Below are 20,038 nucleotides of genomic sequence, written 5' to 3' on the forward strand. Positions count from 1 at the left end.
GGCTGATTAAGGATAGTCAGCATGGCTTTGTAGGTTGTTTAACGAATCTTATAGAGTTTTTCAAGGAGGTTACTAAGAAAGTAGATGAAGGAAAGGCTGTGGATGTTGTCTACATGGACTTTAGTTAGGCCTTTGACAAAATCCCACATGGGAGGTTAGTTAGTTCAGAAGGTTCAGACACTTGGTATCCAAGGAGAGGTTGTACATTAGATTTGAAATTGGTTGGATGGGATAGTCAGAGAGTGGTAGTCGATGATTTCTTCTCAGACTGGAGGCCTGTGATTAGTGTGTGCCTCTGGGATCGGTGCTGGGACCATTATTGTTTGTTGTCTATATCAATGATCTGGATGATAATGTGGTCAATTGGATCAGCAAGTTTGCAGATGACACTAAGATTGTAGGCGTGTGGACAGTGAGGAAGGTTTTCAAAGCTTGCAGAGGGATCTGGACCAGCTGGAAAAATGGGCCAGAACATGGCAGATGGAACTTAAGTGTGAGGTGTTGCATTTTGGAAGGACAAATCAAGGTAGGACATACACAATAAACGGTAGGGCATTGAGTCGTGTGGAGGAACAAAGGGATCTGGGAATACAGATACATAATTCTCTGCCTAACTACAGGAAGGATATCAGTAAGATTGAAAGAGTGCAGAGAAGATTTACTAGGATGTTGTCGAATCCTCAGGAGTTGAGTTACAGAGAAAGATTAAACAGGTTAGGACTTTATTTCTTAGAGCATAGAAGAATGAGGACAGATTTGGTAGAGGTTTACAAAATTCTGAGGGGTATAGATAGAGTAAATGTGAATAGGCTCTTTCCACTTCGATTAGAGAGATAAATACAAGAGGGCCGAATGGCCTGTTTTCTCAGCTGTCATGTCCTAAGGTTCATTGAGCCTGTGGTTCAAGTAAGCATGGAACTAGCAATTAAATGCAGAATCTGAGAATATCCATGGAAACTGCTATGCCCAAGACAGCAAGAATCTGCAAAGAATTTGAAGGTCATCACAGGCCAACCTCCCCTCCATCTATATCTCTTGCTGCCTTGGGAAAGCTGCCATATTCAAGCATTCACACCAACTCAGCCGCATTCTATTCTCTCCCCTTGTATTTGGGTGGAAGATGAATGAGCTTGAAAGCACAAACTTCAGATTCAAGGTAAATCAGCAGGAATTCACAATGTCCATGGGTGGTAAAGAGATACAACCACTGTTTCAGGCCTGAGCCCTTCATCAAGGTTCAGGGCGGAAATATTGGTTATACATCTTTTCCTCCAATGGATGCTGTGAGACCTGCTGAGTTCCTCCAGGATTTTTGCTACCATCACAGCATCTGCAGACATTTCATTCAAGAGCTTTTTCTGACTGTTTTCAGACTCTTGAATGGACCACTCATGGGTAAAAGATGATGCTCCTGCAGTATTTAACTATATTTTTGTTTTATTGTTGCACTATATATTGTATTTAACACACAAAATATTTTTTTTACTGTATCTTCAAACATGTAGCGATAAACACTTTTAAAAAAATCCCTCCTGGGGAGGAAGCATTTTACTCTATTGTTTTATGAAAATTTTCTTTAACTGGGTCTGTAATGGCACTGATTTCTACAGCTTACAAACCAATAAAGAATACACTCACTCATTTCTTCAGCATACCATGAAGTTGATTTTCTTTTTATTATTCATTAGACACAACTTTGCATTGTTCAACTCCCCAAACACCACCCAGCTAAACTCCTCTGACCTTCTCATTGGTTCACTGCCACATGGGTGATCCTAACACTCTCACTCTCCATCTCCTACGTCTGAGATTCATCACCCTTATACTGACGATTAACACACTCACACATTCACGCTATTATTCCTACGCGTCACATTGGCTTACATCATCATTTTTTTGGAATATTTTGCTTAAAGTTTTTAAATATACATGCATTCAAATATATTTCAAAATACAAATGTAATAATGTATTCAATATCAAATACATGTAGATAATACCCCACGGCACTCTCCCCCACCCCCTATAGTCCCAAAAAAGATGAAGAGAAAAAGAAAATAATAGAATAGAAAGAAAAAAAGAGAAAAGTAAGAATAAAAATGAAAAGAAAAGAAATGGATTGTTGAAAATATTAGATTTCATCTAATTCTAAAATTCATATTCATTTCACCATTAATAGGGTTCCACATAGGTCTTAGAGGTTATGAAGAACAATTTGAAATATAAAAAATTAATAATTAAAAATTCAATCCTCTTTTTTGTGATATGGATGCCAAATTTGTAAAAATATATCATATTTTTTCCTTGAATTACAAGTAATTTTCTCAACTATACATTTCTGCATTCTATCATTCCAAACTTAAATATAAATCAGATTTCCATTTATTTCATTTCTGCGGCGTGAGGTATAGCTGGTGTATAAAATTATATTTTACCAGTCTATATCTTACATTTATTGTATTAGTCATGTAGTCTTGGCATAGATCAACCCAATTCTTCTCATCTATTGTTACATTTAAATCTGTCTCTCATTTTTGTCTAGATTTATGAATCTTCGGCTTAAGGGTCCCCACTTGAAGTAAATGATAAATTTGTGGTGGCCCGCTCTGGGCGGTGAACGCAACCAAATGCCAGCAACTCGCGTAACGACACTGGCCCAACAAGCAAACCGGAGGGAGAACGGCAAGGGCAGCTTAAAGGCCAGAGACCCCAAAATGGTGCTGGCCTTACTGCACAGCCAACAGGCAGGGACAGCGCCCAGGGAAGAAAGGAATTGTTATGCAGGAAAGTACCCACATGCGGGAAACCCACTTTTATTATGTAAGTCATGACATCAGTAAAGGGGGACAACAATGGGAATGGTGCGAATATAAAAGTCTGGCGTGAGCCCCCAATAAAACACAGAGCTTAACCTGACTACACTATGTGTGTGTGTGTGTCTTCTTTCGAATAGCGCACGGCTACAAATTGCTGAAATAAGTTTCTTTGTATTTCCCTTTCTTATTAAAGTCTCTATTTCACTACACTTTGGCAAATACATTATAGGACCCAACTTATCACAAAAATGCTCTGATTTGAAAAGAGCAAAATATCGTATTGTAGTGGCTACTACAGTAGAGCCACTAAAGAAATACAAGCACACGCCAGAGTAGTCAACTCAAAGCTGGTTTATTGAAGCTTTACAAGCGGATTTTATTCCAAGGCTCCACGGGACAAGGTGGGATCTTTTCCACGGGACCAGCAGGTTTAAATTGAGACTTGTTAATGTCCCACGCAATTCGGCAGGGGACTCAGCTAATCAACATGTCATCCCTCGGAACTCGGAATTGCTAGCATGCCAGCCCTTAGGAAAGTCTGTGTACTGACGGTAGCAGTTCGCATTACTGCGCTGAGCGCCCGTTCGGCCCGCTACACAGCCACTACATCACCCCCCCTCGAATCGTCACCGTAAATTAAAAACGCCAGACATGCATGTCTTAGGCGAACGCCCACGTCGGCTGGGCTGAGAGCACTGAATGGGTGTAGTAGGGTCCGTATGGGCAGGCTTAAGTTGTGAATGTTCCCCAATGTCCAAAGTATACATCTCTCTTAATGACACGGAATGGTCCTTCATATGGTTCTTGTAACGTTGCCCCTGGGACCGGTCTTCGAACGAATATGAAGTCAGCGTTCAGAAGTGATGGGGCCACTTGTTGTTTAGGGTTGCCGTGCCAGTTGGTAGAAGTCAGCTTGCTGTTAGCAATATCCCTGCGGAGTTGTTGAAGGACATCCAGGTCAGAGTTGGCTGTGAAATGAACATCTCCCGGAACCATAAGGGCCATACCATACATCAACTCTGCAGATGATGCAGACAAGTCTTCTTTTGGAGCCGTGCGTACCCCCAGCAGAACCCAAGGTAGCTCATTGACCCAGTTGGGGCCGGTGAGTCGGGCCTTAAGCGCAGATTTAAGCTGTTGGTGGAAATGCTCACCAGGCCATTGGACTGCGATGGTATGTCGTGGTGCAGTGCAGCTTTGTCCCACAAAAACATGCAAGGGTAGACCATAATGCCGAAGTGAACTGTGGCCCACAGTCTGAAGTTATGTGCTTAGGCACACCAAATCTAGCGATCCAGTTTAGGATGAACGCTCTAGCACATGTTTCAGTATCACTAGCTGGTAATGGGATGGCCTCTGGCCAGTGTGTGAAGCGGTCTACCACTGTTAGAATATACTTCTAACAGTGTCCTGTGACACTGGTAATGGTCTGACCAGGTCCACGTGTACGTGTTCGAACCTCCTGCATACTGTCGGGAAAGGCTGAAGGGGTGCCTTGGTGTGGCGCTGAATCTTTGCAGACTGGCAGGAAATGCATGTTGATGCCCACTGAGCGACGTCTTTCTTCAGTCCATGCCATATGTACTTATTTGACATGATCTTGACTGATGTCCTGATGGATGGATGTGATAAACTGTGAATGTTGTCAAAAAGACATCGCCTCCATGACAATGGGACCAATGGTCGAGGATAGCCAATGGTCGAGGATACGTCACAAAGGAGTTTTGGTCCACCGTGCTGCAGTGCCACCTGCTGAATGTCCAGTCCAGTAATGGTTGTACTGTATGCCTGTATATCAGGATCCGTGGCCTGCGCCGCAGCCAGTTCAGCAATGTTGATTCCACCCTGAATATGGTACACGCTTGGTCTAGACAGCATATCTGCGATTAGATTGTCTTTTCCTGAAATGTGGCATATGTCTGTAGTGAATTCTGAAATGTAGGACAAATGGCATTGCTGTCTTGGTGTCATTTTGCTAAATGAGTGGTTTATGGTCCGTAAATGCAGTGAAATATCGACCTTCCAAGATATAACAGAAGTGCCGTGTGGCTAGATATAGTGTCAACAGTTCTCGATCAAAGGCGCTATATTTTACTTCTGCTGGTCTTAAATGGCGGCTGAAGAAGACAAGGGGTTGATAATGGCCATTGATGCACTGTTCAAGAACTGCACCCACAGCTGTCCCTGAGGCATCGGTGCTAAGCGTCAAAGTAGCTTCAGGGGATCGGGATGTGCAAGCACTGCTGCTTTGGCCAATGCTTCTTCGGCGGACATAAACGCGACCTCTGTCTCCGAGGTCCAGATAATGTTCTTGTGTTTGGTGGAGACGATGTCAAACAGTGGTCGCAGGATGTCAGCAGCTCCGGGAATAAACCTGTGATAAAAGTTTATCATTCCCAAAAACTTCTGTAGACTTTTGATGGTGGTAGGTTTGGAAAAGATACAGACTGCGTCTACCTTGTTTGATAATGGAAATATGCTGTCTGCTGTGATTTTGTGCCCTAAGAACTCCATGGTTGATCTGCCAAATTGACATTTGTCAGGGTTGATTATTAGACCAAAGTCTTGGAGCCATTGGAAAATATGGCGCAAATGCAGGCGGTGATCTTGCTCATTTCGACTTGCTACAAGGATGTCGTCCAAGTAAATGTATGCAAAGTCAAAATTCCTGCGTAGAGCATCCATAAGCTGCTGGAAAGTTTGCACGGTGTTCTTTAATCCAAATGGCATTCTAAGAAATTCAAAAAGTCCGAACAGGGTAATAATTGCTGTTTTGAGAATCTCTATAGAAAAATTAACATGGAAATATGAATTGGGAGGTTTACAGCTCACTACTTTTAAAAATCATTATAGAGCAGGTCAAATAAAATTTCTTACTTATTTTTTGAAGAGGGGGAGTACCTGCTTGGGTAAAATTAGAATGAGCCTGTCAGCCTCCCATGCTATGTCATGAGGACAGCGGAAATCCATGTTAGCAATGGGTATGGTGACGCGAGCTGGCAGTTTTGATAGGAATAAGGTTTCAAAAATAAGGCAATGAGAATGACCATCTGCCAATGCCAGCATCTCATGCATTAGGTCTGATGGATTCCTGTCACCCAGGCCTTCCATGTTCAAAAGCCACATGCCGTGCTCATGCCTTGTCAATTCCAATGTATCCAGAATAAACTGGCAGATCCTGGTGTACTGGTTCTCCGCCGGAGGATTGTCAATAAATTTGCTTACTCGAGAAGCAGTAGCAGCGTCCAATGCAGTTACGACATGCCAGAACTTTGTGCCTTCTGCTGTTATACCTCAAAGATGAAACTGGGTTTCACCCTGAATAAGCCAAACCCGAGGCTGATGTGCCCAGAAAGGAGTACAAATGAAGTCCAACTGCGTTAACTTCAGCGGCCTGCCGCTGCTGCTGTAGCCTCATCCATTATGATTGGAGATTCAAGTTTCAGTTGAATCTTGCAGTCGGGGTCACCAATTGTAGCAGCTACTACGGTAGAGCTACAAAAGAAATACAGAACACACACTTTACAAGTGGCTTTTATTCCCTGTCTGTCCCGGGCTCCACGGGACAAAGTGGGATCTTATTAAGGGACAGCTGCTGGTCTATGGTTTAAATTGAGACTTGTTAACATCATGTGCCTTTCATCAGGGGACCCAGCTGATCAACGTGCCATCCCTCGGCACTCGGTACTGCTGCCAGCCCTTAGGTAAGTCCATGTACTGACAGTGGCAGTTCGCATTACCATACTGAGTGCCCGCTCGGCCCGCCTCAAAGCCACTTCTTTGGCTTGGCTTCGCGGACGAAGATTTATGGAGGGGGTAAAAAGTCCACGTCAGCTGCAGGCTCGTTTGTGGCTGACAAGTCCGATGCGGGACAGGCAGACACGATTGCAGCGGTTGCAGGGGAAAATTGGTGGGTTGGGGTTGGGAGTTGGGTTTTTCCTCCTACAGTATTATAAAAATACCATATTTATTCTTAACTTGTTCAAATTGCATGAATTGCCCTGTTCATAACAGTATTCAATATATCAGATCCCTTTATGAGACCACATTTCAAAAATTTGATTATCTAATGTACAAGATATGAGTCTGTTTTGAGTCAAAGGGGTTTTAAGAGATAAATTACTCCTTATTCCAATTTCTGTATTGGTATTACGCCAAATTTTAATCAAATGTTTCAGTAAAGGAGTTTTCTCTTAAAGCAGTTAATAATTTTGCATCCCATTGATATAAAATCTTCTGCTCCTATATATTAGCTTCAACCCATCAATGGAAACTGTGTGAACTTTTTAATTCCTGTTGATTACAAAAGTCTTCAGGTGGTGTCGTAAGACTTAAAAAGGACCATCATAAATGGGCTGAAGTGGTTTGCGAGCAGCATCATGCTGGAGGAACACACGAGTAGTGTTGAAAATCATTTGGCACATACACAGCTGCAGTAAGGAGTACAATGGAGTAATTTCATGTTTTCCTGAAGACGATCAACATAACTAGCCAGATCATATACCATTGTGCTCGAAATCAGACTCACAAACTTGCCTGGCAAGGTTAATGTAGTGGCATATAGTAGCTCTGCCACTGAACATTCAAGATTTGCCTTAACAGCAGTACATACTCCAAGGAGGGAAGATCCAGCCTGACCAACCTATTGGAATTTTTTTTAGGGAATTTCAAATAGGATGGACAAGGAAGAGGCTGTGGGTGTTGTGTATTTGGATTTTCAAAAGGCCTTCATTAAGGTGCTGCATAAGAGGCTGTTTAATAAGATGAGATGGAATTACAGGAAAGATATTAGACTGGGTGGAGCATTGGCTGATAGTCAGGAAGCAAAGGGTGGGAATAAACCTGTTCTGGTTGGTTGCCAGTTACTAGTTGTGTTCTGCAATGGTCGGTGTTGGGGCCACTTATCTTTACAATGTATATCGATGATTTAGATTATGGATTGAATGGCTTTGTGGAGAAGTTTGTAGATGACACCAAAATAGGTGGTGGAGTCTGTGGTGATATGTAATTACACCACTAGGTCACCAGGGGTCATCCTGGTGACCTTGTATATAAAGCAGTCCAGAGCTACAGTCTGGCCTTCCAGGTTCATCTTGCAGAGAGACAAGACCTCTTAGTGTACATATTAGTTTATTAAAGCTGTGTTATACTCGCACCGCTGGTGTGGTTATTGTCAGTACAATTTAATAAACTAATAACATAGCTACTAGGATGGAAATTGCTTCTGCTCCAATGCACATTCCCGACCACCTGGAGATCTTCCTGAGGAATGGAATCCGGGGACAACGAACACGCACATTCATCCGAGGACAGAGACAGCGAGGGACCGCTGTACTGGAATCGTGGTGGAATGCGGGGAAGAACATAGAAGTATGATAGGGCAGGTAAGAAATGGCCAAGAGCCCTGCTGCCCATGGCTTCGCCGGAACAGGAACCGCCGACCCTAAACCCCGGTCTGATCAGAAAGTGCCCACTACAAGCGCAGGTGGAAGGATCTCCACAAGTCTTGCTCCTGATACCACGTATGTACAGAATTCCCGACCACTCCAGAGCCAGGGAAAGCAGACACGGGTACCATCACTCCCCCAGCAGCAGTTTCCCCAGTACCACAGAGACCTGATGCTACCGCTGGGATCCCCCTTAAGCCCACTGCAAATGTCCCAAAGCCAGAGACTCAGCCAACAGTCCCAAGCACCCAGGTTACTCATGCTAATGAGAGGCGGGAAAGCTCTTCTTTCTCCACAGACAGAAGTAGAATGCCATGTGTAGCCGGCCATCTACGACAAATGCTACAAAGCAGTAAGGCACTGGCAACATTATCTGACGTGCAAACACTTCACCCTCGTCACGGACCAATGGTCTGTGGGTTTTATGTTCGATAAACAGAACGGGGAGAATTAAGAACGACAAAATTCTGCGCTGGCGGAAAGAATTGTCTACATTTAACTACTGTACTGACATTAACCACATCAGCAGTGCGAGTATAACACAGCTTTAATAAACTAATATGTACACTAAGAGGTCTTGTCTCTCTGCAAGACGAACCTGGAAGGCTAGTCTGTAGCTCTGGACTGCTTTATGTACAAGGTCACCGGGATGACCCCTGGTGATCTAGTGGTGTAATTACGTATCTCCACAACTACAACATTCTATACCACCCCCGGGAGACTCAACGAGTCCAGAGGCACTTGTGCCATCCTTAACCACACGTCTCAGTTGCAGAGCTTCCACAATGAGATGGGCCACCTGGGGGTCGCTAGACTGTTTCACTTCATTAAAACCCAAAACCTCCCATTTTCGGTAGAGGAAGTGAGGTCAGTGAACAAGAGCTGCCCCATCTGTGTGGAATGCAAACCACAATTTTACCAGCCACACAAAGCCACCCTGATAAAAGCTACCAAACCTTTTGAGCGACTCAGCCTCGATTTTAAAGGCCCGCTCCCGTCCAATAATAGAAATGTCTATTTCCTAAACGTAATAGATGAATATTTCCATTTCCCCTTCGCAATCCCGTGTTCTGATGTATCTGCAGCCACTGTTATAAAATGCCTCCAACCCATCTTCAGCATATTTTGGTACCCGAACTACATACACAGACAGGGGGGCTGCATTCATGAGCGCAGAAGTACAGCAGTACCTGCAAGAGAGAGGGATTGCTACCAGCCGCACTACAAGTTACAATCCCAGGGGGAATGGACAAGTCGAAAGGGAAAATGCCACTATCTGGAAAACGGTCCTCTTGACTTTAAAAGCAAAAGACCTGCCTGTTACCAGATGGCAAGAAGTGTTGCCAGAAGCCCTACACTCTATAAGTTCTTTGTTGTGTACTGCCACTAACATGACCCCACATGACTGTATCTTTTCTTTCACAAGGAAAGCCACGATGGACACAGTGCTGCCCAAATGGATGATGACACCAGGACCCGTTCTCCTCCGGAAGCACTGCAGATGCCACAAAGTGGACCCGCTGGTGGATCAAGTGGAGTTGAGGCACGCAAACCCTCAGTATGCCCGTCACATTCCCAGATGGAAGAGAAGACCCGGTGGCCACCAGGGATCTCGCACCGGCCGGATGTGTGAACAACGCGGAGGAAACACAGATGTCTACGGATCAACATGGAGCGCAGCAGCAGTCACTAGAACAGTCGTCCATCGAGTCACCCCAGAGGACTCTACCACCCACCCCAGAAATCAGGACCCTGGGTACGCCCGTCCCACAAAATATCACCACCCTAGACTTGATGGCAGGACCTAATTCCATAGAAGAGGATCTCTAGCCCACACGGCCACCCATCTAGTACTTCCCACTACCACACCTCCACCAAGAAAAGCCGAAAGGCAGACCGCACTCCCCACCGCTATACCACTACTGAGGAGGTCCAGAAGCCAATGGAAGCCACAAAAAAATTTGGACATAAACTTACAAACAAGGGAAGGAGGACGGGTGAGGGGGGAAATAACAATTTTTTAAGGGGGTGTGAATGTGGTGATATGTAATTACACCACTCGGGGTCTATCCCGGTGACCTTGTCTATAAAGCAGTCCAGAGCTACAGTCTAGCCTTCCAGATTCGTCTTGCAGAGAGATAAGACCCCTTAGTGTACATATTAGTTGATTAAAGCTGCCTTATACTCGCACTGCTGGTGTGGTTATTGTCAGTACAGAGTCGGAAATGTTGAAGAAACCCAAAGGTTGAAGAGAGACGTGGACAGCGGGAGGAGAGGGGGCAAAGAAGGGGCAGATGAGATGCAATGTTGAGAAATATATGGTTAGACATATTGGAGGAGGAAATAAACAGGCAGATTATTATTTAGATGGGGAGAAAATTCAAAATGTGGAAGTACAAAGGGATTTGGGGGTCCTTGTGCAGGAGAACCTAAAGGTTAACCACCAGGTTGGATCAGCGTGGTGATACAACCACCAGCCTACTGCAGAGGGTGATCTCTCTACCTGCAGGAAGACCACCTAAGGGGCTGACTCCACCTGGCCAGTTGTCGATCAGCCGACCTGAATATAAACCTGAGCCGCCCCTCCTGAGCCAGTCACACGGGAGCCACCAAGGCATGAGCTGGCATTCAGATTTTTACAGGAATAAAGCCTGTTGTACAGGCTTTTCTGAGTTTGTGCCTGCTCGCTGCTACCTCAGTGCACCACAATTGACAGTAAAGAAAGTGAATGCTATTTGGCATTCATTTCAAGAGGAATATTATTTAAGAGTAAGGAGGTGTTGGTGAGGCTCTATGGGGCACTGGTGAGACCTCATTTGGAGAACTGTGTGCAGTTTTGGGCCCCTTATCTTAGAAGGGATGTAATGATGTTGGAGAGAATACAGAGAAGGTTTAACAGGATTATACCTGGAATGCGAGAGCTAACATATGAGGAATGTTTAGTGGCTCTTAGACTCTATTCAATGGTATAGAAGAATGAGATAGGATCTCATATAAACATTTTGAATGCTAAAAGGATTGGGCAGAATAGATGTGAATAAGATGTTTCCCTTGGTGGGTGAATCAGGACAAGAAGGCACAGTCTTAGAATTAGAAAGAACCCATTTAAAACAGAGATGAGACATTTCTTTAACCAGAGGGTTGTGGATTTGTGGAATTCGTTGCCACATTCAGCTGTGGAGGCCCAATCAATGGGGGAGTTTAAGGAGGAGATTGACAGGTTTCTAATTAGTCAGGGTATCATGGGATATGGGGAAAAGGCCGGAATTTGGAACTAGATGTGAAAACAGTTTAGCTTGGTGGAGTTGCGGAGCAGACTCAATGTGCCTAATGGCCTACTTCTGTTCCTTGATTTTGTGATCTTGTGAGAACCATGGGAAAATATTTGCTCCACAAAGATGCATTAGCACCTGCTGTTAATGCTGCCTTCAATTGCCACTTCTGGTGCAGAGATTTCAGTGATCCCTCCAACCATGGAGGAACACAGATCATGTTGGGGTCCTAATTGTAACAGCACAGATTTACCACAGCTTACAAACAAATAAAGAATACACTCGCTTTTTTCTTTCAGCACACCGTGAAGTTGATCTTCTTTTTATTATTCACTAGACACAACATTGCATTCTTCAACTCCCCAAACACCACCCAGGTAAACTCTCTGACCTTCTCATTGTCTCACTGCCACACAGGTAATCCTGACATTTTCATTCTCCTCCTCCTGCATCTGAGATTCATCACCCATGCACTTACACTTAACACACCCGTGCATGCACACTATTACCCTTGCACGTCACATTGCTTACATCATCAGTAGCGGCTGGAACTGCTCCCGATGAAAGTTAGTACGTGACCACAACAGGTCAACAATCTTGAATAAATTAGATCACTAACTTAAGGTGAAGATAAATACCTGTCTATGAGGTTGTTCGGAATGATGCTGTTCTCTACGTTGCATTTGCTTTGGATGCTGACGATAAGGAGATCTAACTAAAGTTCCCCTAAGATGCTTATACAGATTACTTTTCAGAGTCAGTGGGTTATATGTTGATTCTACGTCGAGCCCATCCAGTATTTCCTTCAAAAGTACAAAATAAGATCTTTTGTTTTTTGAATTCATAGAGAACCAGCTAGCAAGAACATTTAGCTTCTTGTCATGCCAATTAGAAAACAAACATGTAGCAAATGCATGAAGAGGGTGATCTGCAGTGTGTTTAAATATTATTTTAATTTAATTTAATTCGTTAATTGATCTTCCCATTTGTATAGTGCACAGGGTTAAATTTTATATTGCAAAATTAGCCCTTATTTTCTAATCAGAATTTGTTATTTCTTAAAATGATTAGTCACAAATACAACAGGTGAAAATGTTTTTTTGTTTGTTTATAAGAATGAAGTAAGAAGGACTTTCTATGTTATTAAAACTCTGAAACAAATACACCAAATTCACAAGGTTGCTGGAGAAATACCTTGAAGAAGAGTTCAGACCCGAAACATTGGGTATAATCTTTGCCTCCTACGGATGCTGCAGTATCTGCTGAGTTTCTCTAGCAATTTTGTGTATTTCATACAATTACAGCTAATTCAGACTTCTTGATTCCAACACATTACAGCAGTATAAGGTGGTAACATTTATACTACTGTCCCACAGTATAAAATAAACTTGAAACTGTGTTTGTTGGCCTTTTGTCTCAAGTTATTTCATTCCGATTGGGCTTTGACTTCGAGTGACAATCACTCTGGCAGTAAGGTTTGAAATTTGAAAGCTGCAAAACAAGATGCTACAAGGCTGGGAAGCAGAATTGTGTGGACGGGGATGGGAGATTGAAGAGGTTATTTCATATGAAGTTGGTTGAACTTAAGCTCATTGAAGATGAGCGATAGTATCACTTAAATATCTGAGCTTTAACATGATTTCTCCTTGAGGCAGAATCTGATACCAGAGAGCTTACAAATAAAGGGTCTTTGCTCATAGGGTTGTGAATCTTTAGAATTCAATACTTCAGTCAGTTGTGGTGGTTGAATCGCTGAATATATATTGAAGGCAGGAACATGCATTTACAGATAAGATCAGACCAGCAGTGATCTGCAGTCTGACCTTGTCAGCCAGCAGCAGAACAGGTTTTTTTTTAATTTAAAAAAGTTTTTCACACTATGAACCATACTGACCAAAATACATATAGACATTTTTCTCTTGAATATATATGCAGTGTCATTTTTATCCCCTTTTTCCCCCCTCCCTCTCCCCCCTTCCCATTTATTCAAAGTTCAATCTATAAGATACATTAAACCCGTTAAACAATGTCGTCACTTAATAAAAATAAACAGAAATTTGTGTCTTTTACTTTTACACACTGAGAAGACAACGAAATGAACTGAAGCAGCAGAACAGGTTGAGGAACCAATCTCTTACTCATGTTTCTTATCTCTAATAGTTTGAATGCTGTATGTCTTTCTCTGGGTGCTCCAGCTTCCTCCGACCCTCCAAAAATATATGGGGTGGGTAGATTAATTGGGTATAATTGGGTGGAATAGGTTTCATGGAATGGAAAGGCCTTCTACCTTGCTGTATCGTTTTATATTAAAAAAATTCCCAATCCACATGCCACATCCTTTCAGATGCCATCAAAATTGGCCTTTTTCAAATTTAGACCTTGACCTGTTTAATTCCCTGAAAGGAGATCCAGCACTCTCTCTAGCTGGGATCTCTCTCTGGAGATTTATAAAAGTTTCCTGAACACATTTGACAAGCTCTAACCCATCCAGCCCTTTTACAGCATGAGAGTCCCAGTCATTATGTTGAAAGGTATAATCACCTGCTATTACAACCCTATGTTCTTGAAACTGTCTGCTATCTCCCTACAAATCTGCCTCACATGGTCATCCCTTTCTCATACCTCAGCTCCACCTATACAGTAGACAAGCCCTTCAGTCTGTTCTACCTGTGCACAGCCATAATATTTTACTTGATTAAACACGCCACCCTTTCCCCTCTCATCCCACCCTCTCTATCACATCTAAAACATTGAGCTACCAGCCATGCCCCTCCTGCAATCATCTCACTTATGGCTACAAAGTTATAACTCCACGTGCTGATCTATGCTCTAAGTCAGCCATTCTCAATAGGGGCCAAAGCTCATAAAAGCGTTGTTTTCTTTTCACCTCAGGTAACATACATTTTTAAAAATGTTTTTCATGTAGTTGGTAGGAGAAAAGTACAGAAGAAACCAAAACTTGACTGCCTCACAAGGAAGGGAGCCCATAAACTTTGAGCAGAGTCCAGGGGTGGGGAGTCTAGCTGTAAAAAGATTGAGAATGGCTGCTTTACAATACTCATTGGATTGATATAGTCGCAACTCAGAACATTATTCCCACTATACTCAACCATTCTATTTCTGTTTTTGTCTGCAGGCTTTACTGCATCTTTATCCACAACCACTCTAGTTTCTACACTGGTGTTCTGGTTTCCACCTCCTGCAATTCAATTTTAAACCTCCTCCCCCTCCACCCACCCAGGTGCAGAACTAGCAACCTTCCTACATGGATATTGGTTCCCCTCCAATTCAGTTGTAAACTGTCCTGCTGGAATGATCCAAAAATTTTAAGCCCTCCCTTCTGTACCACTTATTAAAGTGTATTATCCTCCTAATTCTAACCTCATTGGCATATGGCATGGGAAGAAGTCCAGGGATTTCCAGGAAAGGAGATCCTTTCCTTTAAGCTGGCACCCAACTCCCTGAACTACTTTTGCAGGACCTCATCACCGGTCCTACCCACATCATAGTTCCCTATGTGGACAACATCATCTGGCTGCTCACCCTCCTATTTGGGAATTCTATGGACTTGATCCAAGTTGTCCCTGGCCCTGATACTTGGGATGCAATGTACCAACTACGAGTTTCCATCTAGTCCACAAAATCCTCTCTCTGATCCCCTCAGTAATGAATCCCCTATCACTAAAGCTCGCCTCTTCTCCCCCTACCATTTTGAACCAAAGGGTCAGATTCCATGTCAGAGACCTGATTACTGTCTCTGCCTCACAAGAATGGATGAATGACTAATGCCTCACCTCCATTTTACTCAGGGCTGTTTCAGGTGGATCATCAAATCTGTAAGGAAGATCACAGGGTAAAAGGAGCTCTTGCACGGCCACAGACTTCGCCAGGAGCGTTAAAGTGGTCGACGGAAGTATGATGTAATAAGAGTCAACATGAACAGACCATGTAGTTCCCATAACCTGAGGTTCAGAACGAGCTAGAAGCATCCAGTCTCTTTTCTACAATATGAAATGGAAAGAAAATAGATTTATATTTATGTAGCCAGTGACAGGAGTTTTGAAATGTAGTCACTGCAGTTATGCAACAGACTTGACAGCCAATTACACTCAGGAAAATTTTATGAACAACAATTTTCTATAATCAGAAAATTTGCTTTTAGAGCTGATGATTCAGGGGAACACTGATTCAAAATGGGTACATTGTCCACTGCCCAGTGAGACTACACTTAGAGTATTGTGTTCAGTTCTGGTCACCTCCTTATAGGAAGGATGTGAAAGCTATGGAGATGATGCAGAGGAGATTTACCAGGATATTGCTTGGATTGGAAAATGTCTTCTCAGGAATTTATAGCAAAGCTGGGACTTTTCTCTTGGGAGTGAAGAAGGATGAGACAAGACTTAATAGAGGTCAACAAAATTCAGAGAGGCTTAGACAGGGTGGACAGCAGCATCTTTTATCGAGGGCAGGAACAATAAACACCAGGGGATATCTCTTTAAAATGATGGAAGGAAAGTTTAGGAGAGACATCAGAGGTAATTTTTTTTTTTACAGAGTTGTGGGTGCCAAGAATGCCTTGCCAGGGTTAGAGGAGGAGGCTGAAACATTAGGGCCATCAACAGGCACATGAATGAAAGAAAAATAAAGGGTTAAGAGGAAGGAAGGGTCTGCACTGTGCTGCAACGTTCTATATTCTTTTCAAATGGAATGGAGTCTTTTACAGCAGCTTGAGCAAGAAAGGGACTGTAATTAAAGGTCAATTGGGTAATATGCTCATGTTGCTAGTCTGGGTTTGAGGCTACAACTTTCATACACAGAGATGAGAAATGAATGAATAGCTGCAGACTTTGTCATGTAAAAGAATTAGTTGTTAATAATCCAATGTTGTATAATATTAAATGCTGTTTGGCAGTGGCGGATTATCCATTAGGCTGAGTAGGCTGAAGCCTAAGTAGATGTAAGGTAAGGGGACCCATCTGTAATTTGACTGATCACCCGACAGGCCAATGAAATGCTGGCATCTGTGAGGAGGGCATGATGTACAGCCAATGAAAGTAGACATTGGGGGGTGCCATAGACACGGTAGCCATGGAGACTGTTACCCATCAACAGCTTAGACCCGGAGCAAGGTGAGTACTGCGGCACCATCAGAATTGCAGCCGCATCCCGGAGTGGGTGCCTGTAACAGATTTGTGTTAATGTTAATCTTTACAGTTAAATTATAGAATTTTATATCTATATTTAGTGAAGGATTTGTGGGCTGGTACAGGGACACACATTTACTGAGAGACTCAATTACACTCAGAGAGAAGACATTTTCAGAATTGGAGTGTCTTGAAAAACAGAGCCATAAAGCTGAAGTGGCTTCTTAATTGAAACTCAAGAATAATGCGTGTTTGCTTAAAAGCATTTTTACAAACACCCACAAAATCAGTGGCAATAAAGAAGAGCCACTTCACTGTCTCTTTGAAATTAGAGGACGGTTTCAGGATTGAAGATACAGTAACCAGAAAAGATACTGTTGCGTGTTACTCCTGGAAAAAGGGGAATACAGAATAAATGGCTTTTGAAATGAAGATCACTTCTGACTGCCTCTTTTATTTTAAAAATATTTTATTTTTCGTTTTCCATCAATAAACAAGGAGATAACATCACTGACTGTTTCAGAATATATCAACATCTCCCAGCAATCTACATACATGTGGTGGTTCTTCCCCTCCCATTCCCACCCCCTCAAAAAAAGGAAGACGGAGAAAATGAAAAGAAAGGGAAAAAAAGGAGAGAGAAAAGAGGCTGGAGTGGTGTCGGCACTTCCAGTAAGTGTCCATAGAGGCTGTGGAGCTACCCCTTTATATAATTAATTTCATTAATCCATCTATTGTAAGTCTTTTTATTGGGGTGTGGCTACAGCTGTGCTCCCAATGTATATTATGTCAGATATGGCTGCCATATTCCAAGTCTATGGACAAAGCAATAAATACGCTTTGAATTTGGTTACTTTATAGCTTATGACCATAAGGTTTCCCAGGAGATACAACGTTGGATCCAGCAAGAAGGTTACCCTCGTTATTCTAGTTAGTATGTCAGCCAAATCCTGCCCAAATGGGGTTAACTTTGCACAGGACCAGGTTGCATAAACAAATGTTCTCTGCTCCACGCCTCACCTGAAGCACGTCTCCAGCACCTCTGGTTTTGCCTTGTGAATCTTTTGCGGTGTTAGGCAGAGCTGGTGCAAGAAGTTGTATTGAACCAGTCAGTATCTAGAATTAATAACTGTTGTCACACTAGCTCTACCCCAATCTGATCAGGATCTCTCATCAATTGTGATGCCCAGGTCTGACTCCCATCCCTCTCTTGGTCTGTATAGCCCCTGCTTGGGGCTTTCACCTTGTAGTTCCAAGTATATTCTTGAAATAAATTTGAGTGTGTTTCCCAGTCAAAGCATCCCTTCAACCTCACTAGATATCTCTTTAAGATAAAGAGGACAGATTCAATATGTGGAACACTGATTCCAAAATCTCCAAGAGAGGAAGAATCATTTATATGAAGAAACATTGCTATTTGTGAATTCTAAAGAAGTCTAATGACTTGATGTTTCAAAATACTTCATTATTGCTTTTGAGCAACATTTTAAAGAAACCTGATGCCTCACACTTCTTCCATAATTGCTTTTGAACTACAGTAAAGACTGAGTTTCAACACAAATTAGAATCAAATTTAAACTGTAATGGTTTGGGATTTAACACTCACACACACTTGCGCGTAGTGGGGTTTAAGTTTAGAGTTAAGTGAGAAGTGTTATGTTATTAATAATTAAGAAAAATTATTGTTTTGCAAATACCATTGTCTTGGTCATTATCACCTGCTGCTGATCTAGTTCGTAACAGGGCCTCTTACACATTAAATTAATTGTTGAATTTATATATTAAAATAAATCAGTGATTTGTCTTCAAATAATACAACCAAAGGTGATAGTGACTGTTTGAACTTTAATATGTCTACGTTTTTAATCATTGTTGTATTGTGATTTTGTATAATCAATTTTTATTATTAAATGAAAGCTTAATTTGTTCCTTCGCTGCAGGAATATTTGGTCTGTTTTTATTTGTGTGACAGTTGTAGTTGTAATGTATAAATTGTTTTGAATGAAATCTCAGCAAAAGGAAAGGCAGAAGCTGAACTCCCGTTTGTAAATTACAATGCTGGAGGGACTCAGCCAGTCTTACACCATCCGTAGGCGGTATGTGGCACTGTAGCGACAGCTACCATAATTGAAAGCAAACCACAGGTTGGTGTGTGTTTCAGTTTCAACTGACTTTATTCGACTGCTCGCGCGTGCCTTTAAGGGCAGGTGCAAGCCCCGCCCCGCGTTGGCATTGACGTCACTACGCTGCCAAAATGTGCGTGCTGCAGCCGAAGCCATGATGTACTCCCAAAACCCGATGGCATCATCTTAACGCAGCTGCCCCGCTATTGTAGTGGTGACACGTGGGGCCAGTTTGCCTGCGTATCGATGTGCGCCACCACACAACCCCCCCCAGAAAAGGTTTTAGTGTCTCGCCGCTTTGGGCTGCCATCCCTGTCTTTTGGGCTGAGCCATTGCCACTGGTTGGCTAGGGTATAAGTGTGCCGCTTTCAGCCTGTCCACCGTAAACAGTTCTTCTCTGGCCCCAATGTCCAGGGTGAATGTCTTGCCTGCTCATTTCAGGACTTTGTAAGGGTCTTCATAGGGACATTGGAGCGGGGCTGGGTGTGGGCCTCATCGCACAAACACAAAGTCCGTGGTGGCCGAGTCTTTAGGGATACTCTCTTGTTGTATATCATAGAAATTTTACCAATATGGATCTCGGTTTTTGATGTGGTGACGGCTTCAGTACTAGTGCTCTATACACCCTTTCTTTTTCTATTTCTTCATGTAAATCTGTCGTTCCCAGCACCTTTGGGATCCATCCTTTTATAAATTCCTTCATATCTAACTCTTCTTCGCCCTCTTTCAGGCCCACTATTTTTATGTTGTTTCACCTACTGTAGTTTTCCAATACATCAATTTTTTGTAACAATAAATCTTGTGTCTCCTTGATTTTTTTTTCGCTCTCTTCCAACTTCCCTCTTAAATCATTTATCTCCATTTCTACCGCAGCTTCTCGTTCATCCACATTTTCTACTCTTTTCCATATTTCAGTCATGACCAATTCTAAGCTTTGCATTTTGTCTTCAGCTCTTTTTATTTTGATTGAACTAAATTCTAATGATAGCCATTCTTTTAATGACATAATTTGTTCTTCAAAAAAGGCTTTATCTAAATTTTGTCCTATTTTACCTTCTTTCCTGTGAAGATCTTGGTTTCTTCCTCCTCTTCTGTGTCGATATCTATGTCTGTGTCTTCTTTTCTTCTCTGTATCTGTGTATCTTCATCTCTCTCTGATGAGCTGCTTCTGTGTCCTTGATGAGCCTGCAGCTGCTGTGTCTCCTGCTGCAGGTCAACCCGTTGCTGGGCCTCCAGCT

General features: G+C 42.6%; 1 protein-coding gene across 10 annotated transcripts in view; it reads right to left on the minus strand.

Annotated features, from left to right (window-relative positions):
• m1ap (meiosis 1 associated protein) overlaps nt 1-20,038 on the minus strand; it is a 150,390-nt gene that overhangs the window by 49,798 nt on the left and 80,554 nt on the right. For 9 of the 10 annotated variants that reach the window (XM_069923466.1, XM_069923465.1, XM_069923470.1 and 6 more), the window contains 2 exons: nt 15,328-15,534; nt 12,172-12,336 (listed from right to left, as the gene is read on the minus strand). In XM_069923466.1, the coding sequence (XP_069779567.1) occupies nt 12,172-12,336; nt 15,328-15,534 (372 nt within the window). The remainder of the gene's footprint in view (nt 1-12,171; nt 12,337-15,327; nt 15,535-20,038) is intronic. The other variant, XM_069923475.1, reaches the window with a different exon arrangement.

This window comes from Narcine bancroftii, chromosome 3, assembly GCF_036971445.1.
Source record: "Narcine bancroftii isolate sNarBan1 chromosome 3, sNarBan1.hap1, whole genome shotgun sequence".
NCBI lineage: Eukaryota > Metazoa > Chordata > Chondrichthyes > Torpediniformes > Narcinidae > Narcine > Narcine bancroftii.